Source organism: Lonchura striata, chromosome 1 (genome assembly GCF_046129695.1).
Source record: "Lonchura striata isolate bLonStr1 chromosome 1, bLonStr1.mat, whole genome shotgun sequence".
NCBI lineage: Eukaryota > Metazoa > Chordata > Aves > Passeriformes > Estrildidae > Lonchura > Lonchura striata.
This window is the reverse complement of record NC_134603.1, coordinates 123136989-123159976: the sequence shown is the minus strand read 5'-3', so window position 1 is coordinate 123159976 and position 22988 is coordinate 123136989. Positions and strand designations below refer to the sequence as shown.

Genomic DNA, 22988 nt, shown 5'->3' with positions numbered 1-22988 from the left:
ACTGCTGGAATAGAAACTACAACCTCTTCTAGCCACCTCCAATGCAGTTTCTAAAAAAAAAAACAAAAAAACTTTTATTCTACTCTTTATTACCATTTTAGCATGACTAGAGTTCTCTATATAACAGCTGTTACTGGCAATTAGCAGTCTGACTTTTTAACTAACTACTCTCTTGTCTAAAGAATACAGTGGGGAGGAAGATCTAAAGTTTCATTATCAGATCTTAAAGAGCCAGATATAGAAAGAGTTGAAAACTTTTTTTCATACCTCCAAAACCAGAAAACAAATCAAGTTGTCACATCTTTTTGTGAAGTTCCAACAGAATGCACTACAATGTATTTTGAGCAGATACAGAACTGATATAATTTCAATAGTCAACAGAAGGGGAAAGAAGTTCAAAAGGTTGTATCTAAGCACTAACAATGGTTATAACATGGAAAGAATTACATTAGAAATAAAAAAAAAAAATCAGCTAATGTACTTTAGGAAATTAGTATCTTGTCTATTGAGTTAAAGAGAGAGAACTATTACAGCTAAATCAGTGAAGCCACTAGTGAAGTTAGCTCTGTATTATGAGGTGAGAATCTGTATCATACTTCTACTGAAATCAGTGGGAGGACAAATTTGACACAATTCTTGAAGGCTAAATTGAGATTGTGTACTTAGCCAGTAAAATCTTGTGCCAACAGAAGTCAGTTTTAAATATGTTTCTGTGATAATGTGTGCTTTAAAATACTTTTATACATATAAAGATGAAGAACCCAATCTTTGCAAAGAGATTATATTCCTATCTAGATTAAAACAAACAAACAAACAAGAATTTTGTAGATGTTTCCCTATTTGTCCCATGCTCACAAAGAAGTCACAAACCAGGGCAGCACTGGGAACCATGGCACAACACAACTTGCTCATGAGGACCTGCAAGAGATCCTAATCCCAGGCTAAAGCGATTGCTACCTCTAGAGAGCATTAGCAGCTTAATCTGCATGCAACTATGGGGATGAGAAGTACTTTCTGAAGTCACTTAATACAAAATAATACTATAGAGACTTGGTTCATCAGCTTCTACTTAATGGGTCCTGACTGTAAGCTGCAAATAAATGCTGTAGGCCAATCATATGAAGAAGACAGCATTAAGCCGTATGCCACTCATATGAAGAATACAGCACTTAGCTGGCATGAAGGTCCATCTGAAAAAGATCAAGAGAAAAAAATCTTCTGGGGGCAAGACTGCAAACAAGCCACTAAAATCTGGCCCTAATGCTATGCCCACAGATTCTTCATTTGCGATGTCAGAACAGGATTAGAATCACCGCTCTCTATCCCTAGGCTTTACAGACTAAGAAATTTTCAAAATATTATTTAGTTTGTGAATTTGTTCAGAGCGCAGATGAATGTTAACATCAGGCAACACCCAAATACCTAAAAACACAACTGGAGCTGTCCGCCAATAACAGCTAGTAAACAGACAGCTCTAAAGAGGACAGTTCAGGCACGCTGCTTTCTCTTCCTCCTCCCTATGTCCCACACTCTCCTTGAAACTCCTGCCAACTCTATTGCATTGCACAGCAACAGCATAGTGCCTGCCAATTTCTAAAGAGCCGAGCATACTTCTCCATTTAGTGTTTTGTCTGAAGGCCAACAATGCAGTCAGGACATATAAAAATACCCCAAAGACTTGATGTGTTAGGTACTGAAAGATGGAAATAACAAAGCATACATTAAAGGCTTTTTTCCAACAGACTTCTCCACATTTCTAGCAAGTGCCCATTTTTAACATGATTTGGACAGAGCACTCCTAGGATCCCTCAATCTGTAACTGACACTAGTCACCACTCAGATAAACGACTAACACCAAAAAGGTCATCTGTATTCATACTAGTCAACTATATGTTATCATATTAACTCTGTCTTGGCCTTACCATTTTCTCAAGGAACAAAAACCCCTAAACAGCTAAGTTCTTTCAGAATCAAACTTTCCCTTTTTTTCTTTGTAGTTATAGTCAGCCTCACACCAAAAACTTACAGATAAAAATAAATTACAGATATTTCTAAATGGTAAATAATTCCTTTGGGAAAATAACATACTTGGCAGAAAGGGATTGGAAGAAAACAACATAGAAGTAGGTCAGAATTGCCCAACTGATAAGCAGAAATCCATGCTGTGTTTAAAAAGAAGGATCAGAGAGATAGATAATCTGCCCACAATACAAATTTTCTGTGGTTTTTCTTCCCAGGCTTATTAGCTATCTAGCTTTATAAAAGAGAACTAACATTTTGGCTGGGAAGCAAGAATCTTGTCTTCTCCACTATATTCTTCAATATCACCTACCTGGATCTGCCTACTTGCCAATAGAATCTGGATGAAAATTTTGGCTTCTAGTATGTAGTCAAATTCTGCCTTAGTTCCCAATTGAAAATTAAAGAGATTGTTAGTTTTTGCTCATCTCTGACATTCATCAGGAAATTAAAGAATTCTCAAAATGCCAGTTACATTAATTTTTAGACTGGAATATAAAAACCTTAAGACTTTCTCACATAAAATGAGGTTTCCTCACCTTCTAATTCCAGGTGTCTTGGAGAAGAATTCAACAAAAGAAAGGACCAGTTATGGTTTTGTTTTCAAAATATTAATTTTATGTTTCTGTCCACAAACTGAGAAATATTCCCTGCCCTATATTATTTCTGACAAGAGACTAAATACTCAGAGATCAATAGTTAGCAACTTTTAAGAATAGACAATTATAATCCATATTCTTCAGTTGTTATAAAACCAGACAAATCTCTGTTTTCTTTTGATAAAGACATCTTATATACCTCGCTTCATTATCTTCTTTTTAATTAATGATAAATCAACAGAAGCACTTAATGACAACCAGTTTTTCCCTAACAAGAAGAAACAGATGGAGGCTAAGGGAATGTGAATAACTGCATAAAAATGCAACTTTATGAAAGGAGTTAAATTAAAAGGACCACTGTATCATATCCCAAGAAAGCTGTTTCTTCAAGTGTAGCACAAAAGCATATTCCTAAATCCTAAAAATACTCCTGTTATACATATCTGCAATGCAATTAAACAACAACAAAACAGAATACTGTACATATAGTAAAGAAAAGCAAATTATAGCAACAACGGTACAAATTGGTGACTAAAACTGCAAACAAAAAGACACTTGTCCAATATGAGGTAAATTGCTAATGAAGACTTACCTCCAGAAACTGGGGCATCCATGAAAACTGCTCCTGTTTTTTCAGCAGCTTTGGCTAATTCTTTTGAAACTGCTGGATCTATAGTGCTGGAATCTATTAGCAATGAGCCTTTCTTCACTTTCCTAAAATAAAGACTTATTATTATTATAATTATAATTATCATTATTATTTTCAGAAGATATTTGCAACTATTACCATGGCACTGGCTTCCATCAGCATGACAAATGTGCAGACATTTTTTGGTACAATAGTAAACATCAAGTTTTAAACTTTCTTGAGCAAGATCTGCTCAGTATGCATACTGCAGTTTTGAACCACACAAAGCCCAATAAAAAAACAAAACACAGCTGAACACAAAAAAGGATGCTCTTTTTAAACACTGTTAAAAAAATTACTCAAAAAGGTTGCACTAGGAAAATTTTCAATTACACAAGTTGAGCAGTATATAATATACAGATCACCTAAGATGCATTCTAAGCAACTGTTGATACAGCCTGAAGTTTAATATAGAATCATAAAATGTTCTTTTTATATATGCAGTGTCTTAAATTCTTATTAGAATGGTCTGATTGCATTCTTTTAATCATTCTACAATTTGTTCTACATGAAGATCATAAGTAAACCACAAAAGCCCACTGAAGATTTGAAGTGAAGCATGGAGAAAAATGTTTTCCCACTGATAGCCAGCACATTTAGGCAGATCTGTATTTCAAACTGTAGATCACAGAAAGCTCATTATTTGATTAAAAAATACGATAAAATTTTTGAAATCTAAAAAATTTGAACTTTTTTAATACCCTCCACAACAAAAAAGTTGATTTTTATCCCTCTTTCCATTGAGCTACACCATGATTTCAAGTCCAGCCAACCAGCAATCACCATGAAATTGAATTTTTCAGTAATAAAAACATGTCCCATTTACAGCTACTTATGACAGATAAAGAGATCCACTGCATCTTGCATGCTGTTGGCAGTACAGTGGATTTCACTTAATTGAATTACCCAGATTGCTGGAAATAGTCTCTCAACATATACATACATTGTGACCCTACTGGAACTCCAGACTCAAACAGTGCCACATACATAAAACTCATCCTTTGTGCTGCTGCAGTTAGTTTGAACACATGCAAACAAAAACCAGTGCAGCATATAAGGTACTACATCACCTCCCCTTGTGTTCAGAAGAAGGCACAGTGGCACAAGCTCCTTGATAACACAGGGGGATGACTAAATCAAACTTTAAACACTTCACGTTATTTTCTTCTGTGAAGCTTTAAAAGCTTCAGAAAATTATGAAAATCAAACCAAGTCACTCAGAGCCACAATTACTCACTACTGTCAATTTACACTTTCTTCTCTTAATACAGAGGCTGAGAAACTGCAGCAGCATAGGACTGCTTTTCACACCCTCTGTTTCCTGCTGGATTTTCTACATCTATGTATTCAAGAGATCAACTGGCTGTACTGTATCAGTACATGCTGCCAATCGTTCTTCAAACCATTGCCATCATGGGTACAGCTCTCCCACAGCTGTTTCCTGAGCTTTGTGGGGCTGATCCAATTGCCCATCTTCCCTGAAGGGTCTAAGCTACAGATCTTAGATCTCCTCACTCCTACTTTATGAGGAATTAAACTACAGACAATAAAGGAAAGAATCAACTATTATTCTTATATAGTAAAAACAACAGAAATCCATCTCTTCTACTTCCATTTTCTTATCACTGCATCTTAATATTGTAAAATTAATACCTAAAAAGGCATCATCATTTTTTAATAATCTACTGTACTTTTGTCTTCTGTATGTTTTTTTCCTTAACCTTATTAACATGGATAGCTGTAAGAGCCTACATGATTCTCAGAGGTATCCAGTAGCCTCTGCCAGCCAGGAGCAGTGCACAGGTAGTCAGAACAGACTTTTAAATTATATTTATTTTTTGATTTGGCAAGTTCAAAAATTCTGAACATTAGAATTCTGCAGACTATGGATTTAAGGCTCAGTGGAGATCCCTCCACAAAAGTTAAAGAACCACTGTTTCACATGAAACAAAATCTTAAGGGTTTTTTTTAATAATAAACAGGTTAAGAGTAGAAATCAAGAAAGTCTTGTCAGCTATTCTATGTTAATACACTTTAACAACATAAGACACAATGGTGTTCTTCAGAATACTTAATTTATAGGATTTCAAGTTAAAGAAAATAGTATTTGAGCAAATAATTATTGCCAGCAAATATTCTAGTTGTACTTGAGAGCAGTACACTACATTATGGAAAAAAACCCCATGCAACTGTAAAAGCAGATAATAATTAAGTTGCCTGAAATGCACAAAAAATTATTATTCTACTGAAAATAAAATAAAGACTTTAGCCAAAAGGAATTCAAAAGCAGCACTGTATGAGAGAACTCATATAATTAGAAATATCAACAGTGACAGAACAGAGAACATTAAATTAAGTGCCCTGAAGGCACAGGAAGAGTTACAACAGCAACCATCAGACAAGCCTTGAGTACAAGTGGAAATTCTCCAAACTACAAAAAAGTCTTACTTTAGAATTCCATTTCCTCCTGTGTAAACTTCTTTTGCATGGGGACTAGAAGGCAGCATGGTAATAATTCTGTCTGCTCTTTCTGCTACATCTGCTGGGGATTCTGTTACCTTTTAAAGAGAAAAAACCAGACAATATAAGCTTACACACTTCCTGAAAAAGAGATATCAGATATATTTGATGAGTTTGGTTTTAGTATTCACTGGTCACAACTGAGCTAGGTAAAAAATTAAAACACAAGAAAAACTGCTCTCCTAATGAAAATATTAGCTATTTGGATCCAGTAACAGAAAAATAAAAAAAAAAAAAAGAAAAGTCTCTCCTATCTTGGAAGTTCCTTCACAACATCTGCTAAAGGGAATATGTTTTCATCCCATCAACCCATCATAAATCTTCAATTTACTACAAATCCTGCATCTATAGAAAATATTGCTCTACAATGTTTCTAAGGAGGGACAAGATGAAAGGATTACAAATATCTCACTTTTTTCCTTGTCTTATACATGGCATTAAAAGAGATGAAGACCGAGGAAAAAAGAAAAAAAATTACTTGATTCACCTCTGAGCCTCATCTTAAAAGAAATCAGATACACTAACTGATGTTTCTCAAAATATTACAATTGGCATTTTTAAAACAGAAAATTATCAGCTTAAGCATCCTTCACAAAAAAGATTTGAACAATTTTCAAAATATATTATTAAGTATTAGTTGTTAAATAATCACACCTAACTTGAAAGGTATATTACCGTTCTGAAGTCACTTTCAGAGGCAGGCAGTATAGTATTTAAGATACATACACAACAAATGAAATATTGACAGCTAAGTTGTGATTTTCACTTGGAAGGCACTTACCAGTAAGATTTCTGTCCAGTAATGGTCTGAATTAATTAATTCCTTTAAAATTGCATTGTTAGCACATTCATAGCCCAGGGAAAATAGCAACAAACATACAGCTTATTCTTCTATCTTTAGCCCACAAGGATCAAAACTAATTTAATTCATTTGTAATTAATGCTGAAGGAACTTAACCTTTAAGGACTTCTGGGATACAGCATAAAAACTACTTGGTTTTTATTTGACTTCTGAACAAAAGAAGGGAAGACTGTATCTAGTCACTGAACAGGACTCTTGGGGAAAAACCACAAAGAAATGACATGGATGGGACTGAGAAACATGCAGATTTTGTCTTGAAATAAAAACTTAATACCACAAAAAACATCTGGCATACCACACAGTTACAAAAGGAAACATGCTCTAGTTTCAAGAACAAAGGTTAGCCAGAATAAATGAGGCAATTATAAGCAGTAAACCTTCTACATCTGATTAGCCAATTTTATGACTTGCCTCCCTGGAGATGAGAGAACCTATCTCTTTAAAAAGAAGTATGGCACCTTTGTCTTTAGTTCTGAGTATCTCTGGTTTGGCTCAGTCTCAATGTGTATTATTAGAGGTGGAGAGAGGAAGTGTGAAATTGGAACCGGAATATATATACGTCTTCTTATTTGAAACTATGATCTCCAGTATTCTTACATGTTTGGAGGGTATCAGCTGAAGACTCGGTGGCCCATTCAATTTTTCAACCAGAAGTTGAAAAACACACTATATTGGGCACCCAACTGAAATACTACATCAGCCTCAAATTTCTACTTGGCTACATAGGTAGAAGATAGCTGAGTTGTGGTTACACTTTTAAATAATTCTTAAGCAAAACAGGTACAAAGAAGACATAGTACAGCAGTCATTTAAACAGAAATTCATTTATTCCATCCATGTACTAAGATGCCTTTTACATGAAGAAAATTAGATAGAAAATGTACACAGACTGGGACAGTACTTCTACAACGATACAAAGGAAAGGCTTTCTGCTACCTTCAAGTAAGTAGCAAAACAAAGTGGAAATTAAAAGTGAGAATAGACACTCTTGGCCTTTTGGTACTGTTAACAAATATAAATAATACTGCCTGAAAAAAATCTACCTCCCTGGTTCAATAAGCAGCATATAAAACCTTTATTTTATGTGGGACTTTCTTTCTCAGAAACAAAGCTGAATAATTTGGAAGCTATTATAAAACATTAACCATTCAAAATCATTAAGAATACGTGCATAAAAAACAAACCAAATACTAGTTGTTTATTACCCACATAGCTTATACTAGCTCAGAGTAGCAGCCCAACCAAGGCCTGTACATGTTCTGATATTGCTTAGTTCAAGCAAACTTTTGCAGTATGCTACTGGATAGGAGAGACTTTTCTGCACACTGCTAGTTGTTGGTACTGCCCTTTAATATGTGCATCTGCTTGTATTTGCTCTAAATTGTTTCCTAATTTTGTTTTACTTATATTTACAGAAGATCAATTAATTACTGTTTGCCTGAAATGCCATTCTTACTGTACACTAAAGAAAGCTTTATTTTTATGATGCTTTATGCATCAGGTGACTCCAGTAACATTATCAATATTCTAAATCTGTGATACAATTTTGAAACAAAGACCTGTAAACTGAAGTGTGACACAGAGTTACTCCACTGTGTGAGCCTTCCAACTTTCTCCATGTTTCACCCCAAGCAGTTCCATATGTTTGTGCTCAGCCAGTTCTCCTCTTACTATTCACCTTTAGCAGGAGGGTGGCCACTTTCTGACATGTACCACGTCCCAGTTGTTTACTTCAGTGGCTAAAGAAAGCAGAGTTGCAGATTGTGCAGACTTATGGTCAAGCATCACACATCTGCCATATACCTTGGTAGCAGCACTGGCCTTAAACAATGGACTTTTGACTAAGTTTACTGTCTCTTGGGGTCATTTCACCCCTGTAACACTCCTGATGGTATTACCCTTCCAGGCAGACCAAAGAGAAAGCAGCCCTTAGAGTCCAATGTTCCTTCTACAGCAGTTTCTACAAGACCCCATGGACCCACAAGTTTTCAACTCCTGAAAAAAGTTCTGGAGTAGGATTTACACCTATAGATCAAGAAGAGGAAGTTATGTTCACATATTTTCTTTAAGTGTGTTTTATTTGTATTTAAGCCTACCCATGTATTCTCTCAGTGATTTATGATCTTAAAACATACCTTGGACTTTATTTTTAAAGGCATTACAGTTCACCTTTATTATCACATGTTATGTCTTGCAGTGAATACCAAGGACTCTGTTACAAAGGAAAAAAACAACAACATGGGCAGCCACAGGAAAGAGATCCCTCTGCAGAACACGAATTAAAAATACAGCAAACAGTTCAAAACAGCCTCTTCCATTTGCCCAGTCTTACTCAAGACAGGTTTAGTTCATGCCTGAGGGTCTTGGCTGCTTTAACAAAATAGGAACAGGAGCTAGGAAAAGAGGTGGAAAGCTTACTTTGCCACTTAAGGCCAAGATTCTGTAATTATTCAAGGGGGGCTGCAATTAATTACTAACAGATGTGTGGTATCATTTTATCTTTTAGGAATCTGGATGTCTCATTATTTAAAACAGCTGCAATTAGCTTCAACAGTTTAGACTTTCAAGACACACAGTTTCTCTATCTAGACTTACAACTTCCTCGCCACTGCTGCAAAGTTCCCTTCTATCCTCTACGTTGTTACATGACAGGTTTATTTTTGCACTGCACTCCTTTTTGGTGTTTTAAGCAGGTATCCATCTGCCCACAACTGTTTAAATTGTGACAGATTTGAAGTATGTCAAAATCATTCAAATGTGTTACAGACACAGAGAAATGACACAACCACCTGAGAGAATGGGTTCTGAAGGTATTAACAGATTAAGAAAAGTAATAGGACTGTCTGGAAAAGGGCCAAGATTTTGCAGGGTATATTGCAGGAAGGTAAAGCTCCCTAATATAATCAATTTCCTTCCCTCCTTTTCCATTTTCATTCCTTCCTCTTCTCTCAGCATATCCTTCCTTGCCTCCAAGAGAATAAGCACTTAAATAATTAGATTTTTTCCCCTGCCCCTGAGGATTACACCTTGAAGCAGCAGGAAAGCTCATATGTCACTATAACCCTTACAGCTATGCCAGCAGGAATTTTTAACTAGGGTCATTTAACCTGAAAAGGTCAAAGCAGGAACCAGATGAAAAGCAGCCCACTGGCTATCTAGACCTGGGGGAGAAGGAAGAAGGAGAAAGCAGGAGGTGATAGAACAGGCCATCAACCTACTCTCATAAAAAGTAGGGGGGGAAAAGACAGCTAGACAAGGCTGACAAGGTAGCAATTCTGGCTAACAGCAGGAATAATTTGGCATAGAATCATACCTTTGCTCTAACTGAAATCTCACAGATTCAGATTGTATTCATTGTATTGTTTTAGCTTTCACTGTGATTGTAACCAAGAAAAAACTCCACATTGTTTAGTTGCATATCATGCAGGAACTATTCAACACACACAATTATTGCTGAAATAAGGAAGTTTATTACTATACCTGAGCACCCAAGTCTTGAAATTCTTTGCAAGCTTCTGGGAAGACATCATACACAATAACTGGATATCCATGCTTTACCAGGTTTTTTGCCATTGGATTTCCCATGTTACCCAGCCCAATGAATCCAACTGGGGTTTTGGAAGCCATAGTCCTAGAACACACTGATTTCAAAACAATAAACATCAATATATTTGTATTTTAGACTAATGTACATCAATGACATACTACCACATAATCTGTTTTCAATTATTTTAATCAGCTTTATGCTTTAAAACAGTGCAAATGTGAATCCTATTTTACATATTTTAAACTTTAAATTATATCACACATTGGGCCAAAGTACCATCCCAAAATGATTTTTCTACATATCAAAGAAAGTTATTGTAATTCGGAAAATGTGGGTGTTTAAAGCTAAGTACTTAAAGCTAAGATCTGAGAAGAGCTCAAATGTAGACTTAAAATATTCAGGGATGTCTGTTTTTTATTATGTGTATAAATTCTAAATTAGATATGAAAAGTCCAATTTCATATATATTTGACAGACTCTTTATTTGCAATTTTGCTTGCAGCCCTGGGATGCAGCACATATTCTCTAGAAATGGACAGAGGCTGCCACTTTACTTCATGCAGCCCCTCACAGATTCTTCTGATCCTGCCATCAGATACAAGCCACTAACCTAAAGGTGAAAATCTCCATAGTAAATCATGGCAAATCCTTTAAGCCATGCAACCACACTTTAAATACTGAAAATAAGAATAAAATATAGTATAAAAAAAAAGCATGAATTCTTTACAGGAATAACCTCTATATCCTATTTACCATACTACCAAGACAGAACTATAAAGCCTAACCTACAACCTGTGGAAAACACTACAGTTTCAGTCAATTACCTTTTCCCAGAAGTTAGTGAGCATCAAATTCTGGATAGATGCAGCATTGCAGGCATTCATCTACTGCAATCACTATCTTGTCACTCTAAACACTCCAGATCCAAAGGCAACACAATTTGACAGTGACTAGATTTCTTTGCCAATGACATAAAATACTTTCTCCTTTACGACAAAGGAAAAAGTTATGCAGGATAAACACTGAAGTATGTGTCAACTAAGCAGACAGAAACAAAGAAAACTAACTACAGAAATACTGTAGCTCTGAAGTGCACATACAGAAAATGTGCCTAAGCTGGATTGAGACTCTAAGAGGTCTCAATGCTTAGCAAAGAATCCTCTCTAGGCCAATAACACTTGATTAATCATTTTAAAATCTTTCTGACTTTAAGCTCCTTCTTAGCCAGCAACAGTCATGCTCTTTCATCTCAGCACTGTTTTGGAAGTGCCACATTTAATAAATCAGGTTTGTTGAGAGAACTTTGGTCTGAGACAGTTTCCACAGATGCCTGCAGCAATTACATAGCTAGAGAAGTAGCACAATTTAAAATAAATCTGCACTGGGAAAATGCTTAGTGAAAACTGAGATAAGTCAGGAAAAGTGCCCATTGCTTTTTTTAAGAAGTGCTACATGTCAAAACCAGGGAACAAATGAACAAAGAGTCTAAACCAGCCTCATCAGCCATAACAATCATCTTAGAGTCTTCTCATTGTTTCTATGAGTCAGTCTTCCCCAGTCCCTCATTTGCACTAATCTAAAATTGCTCCTTTAGTTAGCCTAAAGCTTCCCACTTCCTGAGGAGCTTCAAGCCCTGGTTTTAAGCATCTTTCTTTCTCTAGCCCTTAATACCAGTAGATCTTATTTACCTTTACTTCAGTAAAGCTTTCAGAACAGCCTCCTCTTGTATCCCAGTAGCCAAATGAGGAAATATGGACTGGATGGGACTGCAAAACTGCCTGAAGGAAGAAATACTGTCTGGAGTGTTTGGCTCAAATAACAGTGATCAGTAGTTCAAAGACTAGTTACACATGATCCTAATGAGTCAATACTGAAGCTGTTTAAAAGTTTAAGCAAAGACTGATGGTTAAAGATAAGCAACCTCAGCAACATCGTACTTGATACCAAACTGGGGGAACTGTCTGAAAAATGGCAAGGCAAGGCTACTATTCAGAAGGACTGCAGAAATAGGCCTCAAACAGTTCAACAAAAACAAATTTATGTCCTGTACTTGGGTCAGGGGATGTCATTACAGGCTGCTGACTGGCTAGACAGCTGGCAGCTCTGCAGAACCTGTGGATTCCCATCAACTGGAAGTTGAGCATGAGTCAGTAGTGCATCCTTGAAGCAAAAGATTAATGACATTCCGCACTGCATCAGCAAGAGCAGACAAAGGAGGTAAAAAAACCCAGTCATTCTCCTGTACAGCAAAAGCACAAGAGATCTGATCAAACTGCAGACAGCCCAGCAAACATCAAGTAATAAATATGACCAAGGATCAGGAGAACATGGCCTATGAGCAGAGGCTAAGAGAACTGTCTTTAGTGAGCTTGGAAGAAGAAAAGGTTGTGGTCTTCTACTATCTGTGGAATGTGAAGAATATAAGAGTTACAGAGGAAATGCAGCTGAACTCTTCACAGCTGGGCACTCCAATGTGGCAATGGCCAAAAGCTGCAATAAGGAAAATTCTGGCTGGAAATAAGAAGAGCATCCCTGATGTGGAAAAAGGGTTTTGCACTGTTACAGGCAATGCAGAGAAGCTGTGGAACCTCCATCCTTCTAGCAACTTTAGAACACCATGAGCAACCTAAGCTGGCTTTAAAGATTTAATGCTTTTGGAAGCCTTGCTTCCAAACCTCCATTTTCTTTGTTTCTGTGAATTCCAAGTAACCTTATCATAAAAATAATTCTGACTATCATATCTAGTCTCATTCCTGTGGACTCCTCACTTTTATCCTGATCTCTTGTTTTCTCACACTATCTCATGGACATCTATCACCTCAAACTGAACATCTTCAGAAAACTTTCTTGATACCTTTTTTTGCTATCAGTGCTGACACGAGCAGTGATGCCTGTCACTCACAACAGCCTAAAAGACCCATCCATGATCTGCTTAAATCTCACTGATTCATCCATTACATCTGAGGTCTCAGCTGCTTCAGAGCCTGGTCACTGGCCTCAACAGACATAATTTTGCCTTGATCTTCATGCTAGGAATTGAGAAGGACATTTTGCCCATGCTACTTTTACTCTTTCTTTGCAACCTGCCTGCTTTTTCTCTACAATGTTACATAAAACTGCTTTTCTTTGATGACTTTTCAAGACTGTCATCACATCTTAATATTAAGAGTTCAGTTTGTAATTAGACTGCAGTGATGTGTCTATTGCCAACATGCACTTATATTGTGCCTCTAAGACAGCTCTTCACAAGGTAAATATCCATTAAATGAACACATTCTTCTATTATAAGGCCTTCCTTAAAAATCGCCATTTTGCAGTATCCCCAGAAAGGCATGGCAAAAGTTAGGCTGTGATACAAGACAACTTGCTGACTGGTATTATAAGGTTTGTGTCATTATTTTGCCTCTTTTCTCCTATTATTTCTCCTCTTGTCTGTCTCTGTTGAATTTTTTTTTTTCTCAGTCCATGAATCAGAGACCACTTCCTGTTATGTGCTAAAACACATTCAAATCATGGGAATTTGAACTTTTAGAGAAGTAGTTCAAATCCTGAGTCAGTTTCTGACTTTATTTTGGTTTAACTTTTCACAGTATTATATAAGACATTTCAAAATTAAATAATTTGATTAACAGTTTTGAAAAACCTTCAGATCTCCAGGTACACAAACAGATGAAAACTGGTTTAGAAGACTTATTAAATTAGTTCAGAAATCTAATAGAGATTATTTCAATTAAATTTGAACCAACTACATGTAGATGCATGGCATATTTTAAATGACTACTTAAGACAGTGAGGATTTGCCAAAAAGAGGACATTTCAAAAGAAAGAACATTCATGTTTTCCCATTAGATGAACCTCCCCAGGTGATTTCACAGAATGTGATGTCCAGCTCACGTATGTTGGCCCTTTTTAGCATCTGATAAGTAGCACAAGCTCAGTTTTGAAATAACTGTGTAATTCAAACGTCTAAGGACTGATATTCTGCAAACCCATATCATGTACACTAACCAATCCCATCAATTGTACAAGCATTTGCTGAAACTGTCCCTGTGGTACTGAACACATTTTACTTCGACCATAAAATCAACAGTAACCTGCTACAGTCACATGGCTGGAAAAATGCCCAGTCCACACTTAACTTCTAAGAGAGGGCAGAACATCAGAAGAGGAGCAACAGAATCTACTTTTTAAATAATCACTAATACCATGTGCAACTAATTCACCTTCCCTGGGAACAGAACTAGCAATACAGATTAATCTGTATATCAAGCTAATTGTGAGCAAAACCAGCTACAGCTATTCTGATGTCCAGCTCCAGTGCTGCCCTGATTTCACTGCAAATACTTGACTGCACAAACACTATAATATGCAGAACTGAGGGCATCTCTTTGTAATCAAACAAAAAGGGTCTAGTAGCTGGGTAGAACCACAGACAGCAGACCTGGAAAAAATCCAGTGTTCTTGCACTCTACCTGGCCAAGAACAGGACTGAGAAACAAGTAACTCCCAAAATATGATTTGGACTATATTACTTAGTTTTTGGCTTTATAAAATTTATTTTGAACCATATTCACCAAATGGCACAAGGGCGAGAGTCCACACAGCCCCATCCCATAAGAGCTTCCTAATCAAGAGTGGTTGCAGTTCATACTAATATCATGATCTCTCTGGATCAGTGAATATTAATGACCTTGATCTCTCTGGATCCTCTTTTCCAATATGTGAGATCTAACAGGATCATGAGAAGATGCTCAGAGTAAGCTCAACTACTGAAGCTGCTGGTTTTGCTTGGGGCTTTATAAGAAAATACACATTAAGTCACCTGACAAGGAGCAGGAAACATGACGACAATTCAAAATGAGCCACTAAATGAAAGATTTTCCTACTGATTTAGCATCTGAAGTTCTGGTACAAGCACAACAGAAGACATAATATCTTTTCTCCTTCCTACTTTGAAAGAAAGGACCAGCGTGAGTTTCTGTGTTTTGTGGACTTCTGTATGTAATTTATAAAACCCTACTGAAACTAGATCCTGGGAGGGAACTAGATGAAGAAATATAGAAGTTAGAGAGACCAGCTGTCCATAGGTAGAATCCTTCTGTTCCTATAAGTTTTGCCAATGGAATTTAAATTTCCTCATGGTCACTGACATTTAAAGGTTATGCAATGATTTAGAGAAGTGCATTCTGCCAAAATAATAATTTAAGATTACAATACTCTAAATTTGGCCAGCTTTACATTGAAAACATCTCGCTTGCTTTTTCTTGCCTCTGTAACGGTCTACTGATCAAAACCAGAGAGGCTATCAGAGTCTTCTTACACATAATTTTTCTTATCTGTATCTATACCTTATTAAATGTTTGCTAATACATTACAGAGAAAACCATACAGTAAGTATTTTAATCTAAAAAGAATATCTTGATCCCTTAACTAAGTAATATGCTGGATTTCTGAGCAGCAGGTCTTCTGTCATAATCCCTGCTTAATCTCTGCACCAGAGCATAGAGTCATTCAACAATTCAAGCAGAGCTACTGCATCAGCAAAAGCACTGTTAAGACAGGAAAAGTACTATTGAAATATTAAGTGAATGGGTCCCCTCCACTCCAACAAAACTACTTGTAAGGACATTTTTGTTCTCTAGCACGGTACTGTCTTATTTGATTAACAGCTCCCTCAGCTGATGAATCTCCACTCACCAGAAAATCTTTTTTTCCTCAGCCAGCATAATTCATTAACCTCCTCTTCACTCCCCACCAGCAGTCCCCAGAAGGGATTTCTCCATATCCATCAAAATATAATTTTAAGTAAGGTCATATAAACTCTCTCTATGAAGCACCTTTGTCAGTGCCGGCCATCTGCAGAACACAAGACTACCTAGTCTCTGTCCACCTGACTAATACACAAACATACACATCCAAGAAGCTCCTCCAAAACTGGCTCTCTGTTCCTTATTTTTCTCCTAGAACATGTAACAGTCTCTAGTATAAACATACAGAAAAAACAAACCATCATGGTCTGCACCAGCTGCAAAGAGCAACTGACTGAGTAACCAAGGAGCATTCAGTAAGAGGAGGAAGACAGCCTGCTTGCTAACCAAGCTGTGGTGTTGGACAGCTCTCAGAGCTGGCAGAATTCCTTCACCAGGATGGCATTTCACTCAGGACAGATGATGAAATCACTACTCAAAACCCAACTGTCAGACTAAAGAAAAGAATGGCAAACTTAGTAAATGCATTAGAGATGGGGAAGCCGCGACATATAACTAAGCAATAGAGCTTAGCAGTTAAGAAGGCTTAATGCTTAGACCTTCATCCCACAGACATTTCTCAGTCAAGAGTACTTTCAGCACAGTCACTACTGACTAAGCCAGAGCTTAAATGCTGCGGGTGAAATTCTCTTCTGTGGAAGTTTCTTGGGAGAGTCACAATTTCTCCTTAGTCTTAGTTACAGTTTCTTACTCAAATCTTCAGGTAAAGACAAACTATATTTTTCAACTTTAAGGACCAGTATTGGTTTGCTTTTCACATCTATGCTCACCACCAAGAAACAAGATCCCCACCATCTGCCCTACATTAAACATGGTCATTTGGAAATTGACCATGACAGTGGATTCCAAATCTCTTACAGAAATACCTGACAGTTACCATGCACAGAAAGTTCAAAAATACTTGAAAGTTATTGCTTTCAATTGTGGTATCACAAAAGGTACTAAACACATAAACAGAACCCCTGCATTTAACTTTACTAACACGAGACCAACATGCCTGCTGCACCTGAGCTATTACTTATCACAACATGAGAACTACAACTACAAAAAAAAAGCATTAGTGGAAAAGAGACAGCGGAGCAAAAAGAGCACTGCAAGATAATGTCAAAATTGTTAAACATTTTTCACTCATTAGTTTAAGTGTGGTTTAAAGGGGAGTTTCAATGTTTTTAAAGTTACCTACTTAAAAGTAATTTTGTAATTCCTGAAACACTTCCTTAAGTGTTCAAGATTTTAGAACCATATACCATTTAAAAGAATATATTTCTTCTACTTTGCTAGTTAAAACCCTTCACCTATATTTTGGGAGCCTAACCACAAAGTGACATACACAACCAACAGACTGCAATCAAAATGACACTGAAAAGACTACTGAAGGTTTATTTTTAATAATTTACTTCAGCAATTCAATTACTTAGGAACAGCTGTGTGATTTTTCAGGACTCTGGAAAGGGAAAATGTATTTGTAGAACTGGACCGAGACAATCTTCCTTTGCTTGTACCAACAGGACATCTGTAGCGCTTGCTCCTTCCACTGCCCATGAACCAGCCACAGGTGAGCACCAGTGCCTGCAGAGCCGACACAGGAGGAAGTGCCGCTGGATCTATCTTTGGTTTAAAGAAAATAATCAAATGCAGTGACCGAGAGGGCCGAACAGCCCAAACCTAGGTGACAGGTACTGCAGACATGTCACTGCTGCCACAGGAGGCTTTTGTGGGCTCTGATGATTTCCAGGCACGCTATTTTAAGCAAATGAGTGAAAACATTTATTAAGTCAAGCCGCTCCGAAGCCCCAGCGGAGCCCCGAATAAGGCGGCAGCCGCGCCAGCCGTGACCGCCGGGGGGTCCGCCACCGGGGATGCCGCACAGGGAGGCGGCTCCGGAGCTGCACCGGGCTCGGAGGGCCCGCGGCGCCAAGGGCAGCGCGGCAGCTGCGCGCACCGGGAGAGGCCCGGCCTTTCCCCGCCCTGCCGGCAGAGCGGGGCCACTGGAGCCGAGGGAAGGGGCAGGTCCTTACCCATCACCCGCCGGTGCCAGCGCCACCAGCCCGCCGGTCCCCTGCGCACCACCGCTGCGGCCATGCTGCGCCCCCGTGCCGAGTGACCTCCGGCCCGCCGCCGCCCGCCGCCACCGCCCGCGCGCGCGAGCGGCAGCCGCCGCAGCCAACCACGGACGGCGCTCGGCGGGGCACAGCCAATGGGAGGGCGCGGCGTCCTCCCAGCGGGCGGCTGGCCCCGCCCACCGCCCCGTGACGGATGGGGCCGGAGCGCGGGGCGGGGCGGGGGCCGGGCCGGTGCTGGAGCACCTCATTGGGGCGGTGGGACATCGTATCCCACTGCCCGCGGCTCCCGGGAGGCGTTTCCTTCCAGCTCTGCTTGCCTGGGCCGGCCCGCTGCCGCTCCGTCTTCTTGCTCTGCTGCCGGGGGAGGAGGCTTCGCTGAAGCGATAAAGGAACGGAGCGACGGAAAAAGCCACCTTGCACTGTTTTGTCGAGTCAGGTGGCAAATAAGAGTTGGCATTTATTGAAGGCTGGAATTAGATGATACCTTCAAGGTCCCCTTCCAACCCAAACCATTCTGTGATTTCTATGACTTCGTCGTTGCATATATGGGCTTTACCCGGCTGGGAGCCAAGCTGCCCCAAAGCCGCTCTATCGCTGCCCCTCCTCAGCTGGACCGTGGCGAGAAAATACAGCGAGAAGCTCCTGGGCCGAGATAAGGATGGGGAGAGATCACTCACCAGTTACTGTCTTGGGCAAAACTAAGTCTTAAAACACCTCGTCCCCACCCCTTCCTTCCTCCCGGGCTCAACTTCGCTCCTAATTTTTTTACCTCCTCCTCCCTCAGCGACACAGTGGTTTGGGAAAAGTGTGCCATCACTTCATCCGACGTTGTCTCTGCCGCTTCTGCCTCCTCCGGCCGAGAGCTCCTCACACTCTTCCCTTGCTGCAGCAGGGGGTTCCTCCCATGGGGAACATTCCTCCCTGGTCTTCTCCAGTCGAGTCCTTCACCTGGGCTGCAGATCTTCACAGAGTGCTCCAGTGTAGGATCCCATCCAAGAGGCGCAGTCCCTCGGGAACAGATTGTTCCAGCGTGGATCTCCCTGTGGGGTCATGGACCCTGCTGGCAAACTCACTCCAGCACAGATTTCCCATGGGGTCACAGACTCATCTGGGGACATCCACTCCATGAACTGCAGGTGGATCTCTGCTCCACTGTGGGCCACCATGGGCTGCAGGGGGACAGCTTGTCCCACCAGGGTCACCATGGGCTGCAGGGCCATCTATTCACAGAAGCCAGCCCTGTAGAGCCCACGACTGCCAAAATTTTGCCACGCAAACCCAGTACAATCGTGCCCAGAGAACACTTCCCAAAGGCCTAGCACAGAGTTTATCAACATCAATACAATTTGTAAGAGCTGGGCCGCCCACTCGCAGCCCAGCATCTAGAGACCCCTCTGGCCACTCTGGGACAGCTTCAGGCGGGCATGTAGAAAGCACAATGTGCTCTGAGGGAGGGCAGGTGGAGGCAGGAGAGTGCTGCCTTCTCAGAGCAAAGCTTCAGCCTCAGTCCTGCAACTGCCGCATTCATCTCTTTGGAACAAAATTGTTCATGTGGTGTCTCCCACAAATGTCTTTTCCTGACAGAAAAACTTGCCATGCTTTGTTGTGTCAAGATGCTGGGTATTCTGTCAGTCATTAGGTTACTCTTGTTAGGTCAGAGCTTTTTTTGTAGCTGTTATGTAGTATCACTTACAGACTTCTGGGAGTGTAGTCATGAGGCACAGATCTCGCGTCTCACCACAACATGTCTTCACTAATTATATGTTAGCACAGAAAGAGTAGGCTAAATATTACGAGAGTTCAGCTCTCCTATCATAATATATATATTTACTATATATATTTACCTGTATAAAACAATGCAGTTAACTATAGTTAAATCAACCTAGATCAACATAAAGGAATTTTGTGGGCAGTTCATATAGTAGCTTTACTGTGACATGTGAGAGTGCTACCACTCAGTAGGCTGATCTCATACCTTCACCCAGTTGCTCATTTCTCTCATTGCCTCTCAGCTGAACACTGACACAGAATATGATGTAAGAAAAAAAGAAAAATCTCTGTATTAAAGCAATGAAAAGAGACACAAACACAGAAACTCTTCCACTTGACAGCACTTTGCAAAACATTGGAGCTCCACAGACTCAATTACACCAATATTTTTGTAAGCTCACTCATCTCTTTCGCTGGGCCATTTGAAGGCTGCCAAGTGAATAAAGCTACTGAGCTACCCTTGTCCTCAGTGGGGAAGAGGTTGACTACCATCTTGTACTTGATTTTTTTTTCGTGACGAGAAGAGGTGTGACTCCTCATTGAGCAACTATACTGGCAGAAGTTTGTACTGAGTTATGATCCAAACAAGGTCTTTGGAAGTCTTTGAGACCTGATTTTTACATGTAATCACACACTTAGAAAACATGGGAGTTTTTTGCATTCCAGCCTGCTTCTTCGCCACCTTACATTTTCAGAGTTATTGCCCCTTTGCCAATTTGGTCTAGATTCCTATCAAGTCTGAACTGAGCTAGAAAAGTAATTTCAGTTTTGGGTGGTTTTTTTTGGGGGGGTGGGAGGGAGATGAGTTAAATGTAGAGGAATGTGCAAAGAGTCTAATGCTGTACTCATTGTGGTCCTTGAATTCTGATTTTTAACTCTCATTACAAGATGCAGCTTTATCTCTATAGTTACATCTTTCTCTACACCTTTCTCATGTCTAAATTGGTTTTGTTCATGTAGGTATAAATAATGCATTCTTTGTTTCAAAGGTAAATGAGGAGAATAAACTTAGTACCAACCTAATAAAAATACACTATAATTACTCCAAAAAAAAGTAGGAGAAAGTGGAAAAAGGATAGTCCTATTCATAAAAATGTAGTAGACTTAGCCTTGTAGTACTTTGCCAACACACTTGTTTATAAAGGCATGTTACAGACATGACCACTATAATACTATAGCTTTTACATTGCTTTTGTATGGAATTTACATTTGCAGACAGATAAAATTCCTTGAGATTAGATTAAATGGAATATCTGCTTACATTATAAATGCTGATAGAACTGATATTAGTAGCTTAGTACCACTAAGGTAGCCAGTATGAGAAGGAAACACTTGCAGGACTAGATGGTGCAGGGCTACCATACTGCAGAGCATTTTCAGAAGGGAAAAAATTAAATAGAGTTTTAGTGGTTTTTATTTTCTCCAAAATGCCCTCTAGAGATGTTTGAACTTTTAGTAGGCATATAGTACAGTAAGTTCCTTCTGTTAAAAGTAACTTTGCCTTTGTAGAAGTTTATCTCACTAAGTCTTGCTAGTTAATTTTGGTTTGTGTGTTTATTTCTTTGCCTACCAAATTACATTTTTCCCACAAAAAATGAAGGAAAAAAGCTTTGTTAACTTAAAAACGCCTTTGGTTTAAGTAAATGGCCATGAAAGATTTTACTTACATTAAAACCCAGGACATAAATGCTGGTTATTTTTCAAACAAAACAGCATGTTTTCCCTATTCATACCTAGTAGTGGGTTTCATAAAGATTTGTATGTGATGACTTCTGAAATTAATAGTTAAAATGCAAATAAACTGTTGTTTGTATAGCTTGGCTCTACAAATTGTTATTTTTCCCTTGTGTTAAGAATGGAGATAAATACCTCGAGTGCATAGAACCTCTACTTTTCAAACTAAAATGTTTTCAAGTAATGTGAGTCAAGTATAAAATTGCCTACAAAAATGAATTCACTGGGTATTTTTGACTGCCAGAAAAGTTTCCAGAAATCAGTGATTACACTGCAAACATGCAACAAAGACGAAATCTTAACAACTGTGCCTTTGCCAGTGGTAGAGAGATTGCCAATGTTTAATTTGCTTTAAAGTTTTGTTTCATCAATGGTGTATTGCATCCTAAAAGCAGTAATGCCAACCTTATGGCTGAGGCATGAAATGGGATCTCAAAATATCATACTGATTATGGTTGGAGTTATTTTCTGAAGGAAAACTTCCTAGCCTACTTGTTGCTTTATCACAGATAGAATTTGGTTTGCACAACACATAAAAAAGAACAGGACAAAAATTGTATATGACAAAAACAAATAGTAAATATGTAACTGGTATATGTCTATTTTCATTGGCAGATCTTATAGTGCTTTATAAGAACAGTATAGATATTATTTTAAGAGTTGATTTTTTACCTGCTAAACCCCTATAAATCACTGTTGCTACTCAAATGTAGGTATACCTAGAGATCCTCCCACTCAATCCAGTCAGGTCAGGCTTTTGACAGCTTCCTATACTGGACCTGTGAAATGAGCAGGATTTTTAAAAAGCCTTCACTGTTTATTCCCACCCTTGCATTACAGTTTATGCCCCCCTCAGGCATGCATATAGAAGTGTTGTTAAACTACAGCCTTTCAGTCATGTGTTTTACTGTCTGCTCAACAAACGCTTGCAGCGGCACACTCAGTCATCACTCTGGATGGACTGAACGGACCAGGCTTAAATCAGCTCCTAAACTACTGGATGCTGGTAATGTAAAACCAAATTATTACTCATGGGAAGACTAACGAGGTTCCCAGATTTAGACCATCCAAAAATGTGTATATTTACTTATATAGTACCCAAATAATGCTTAGTGACATAGTAAATTTAGATCTTTGTGGTTAAGTGACTGAGATTCATTTTTCTTACCCAGTAAGAATTATGTGTATACCTTAGGTGTATATCATGATTTGGGCTATTGGAACATGGATATTAAAACATGAGAATTTGCCAGGGCATTTGAAATACAGAAAGCAGCTGCTGTTCTACATTTATAGGTAGTTTTCTAAGTGTTGTACAGTAACAGGTAGTTTTCTAAGTGTTGGTACATGGTGCCCACTAAGTTACAGGACATGTAAAGAAATGTAATCAAACATGTAAATAAATAGAAAAAAAATAT

The 22988-nt window shown here is 38.8% G+C and overlaps 1 protein-coding gene across 1 annotated transcript in view; it reads right to left on the bottom strand.

Annotated features, from left to right (window-relative positions):
• HIBADH (3-hydroxyisobutyrate dehydrogenase) overlaps positions 1-18133 on the bottom strand; it is an 84095-nt gene extending 65962 nt beyond the window's left edge. The window contains exons 1-4 of the mRNA XM_021538192.2: positions 18022-18133; positions 10169-10329; positions 5755-5864; positions 3211-3332 (exon numbers count right to left, since the gene is read on the bottom strand). Of these exons, the coding sequence (XP_021393867.1) occupies positions 3211-3332; positions 5755-5864; positions 10169-10329; positions 18022-18085 (457 nt within the window). The 5' untranslated portion in view covers positions 18086-18133. The remainder of the gene's footprint in view (positions 1-3210; positions 3333-5754; positions 5865-10168; positions 10330-18021) is intronic.
• Positions 18134-22988: the final 4855 nt, after the last annotated feature.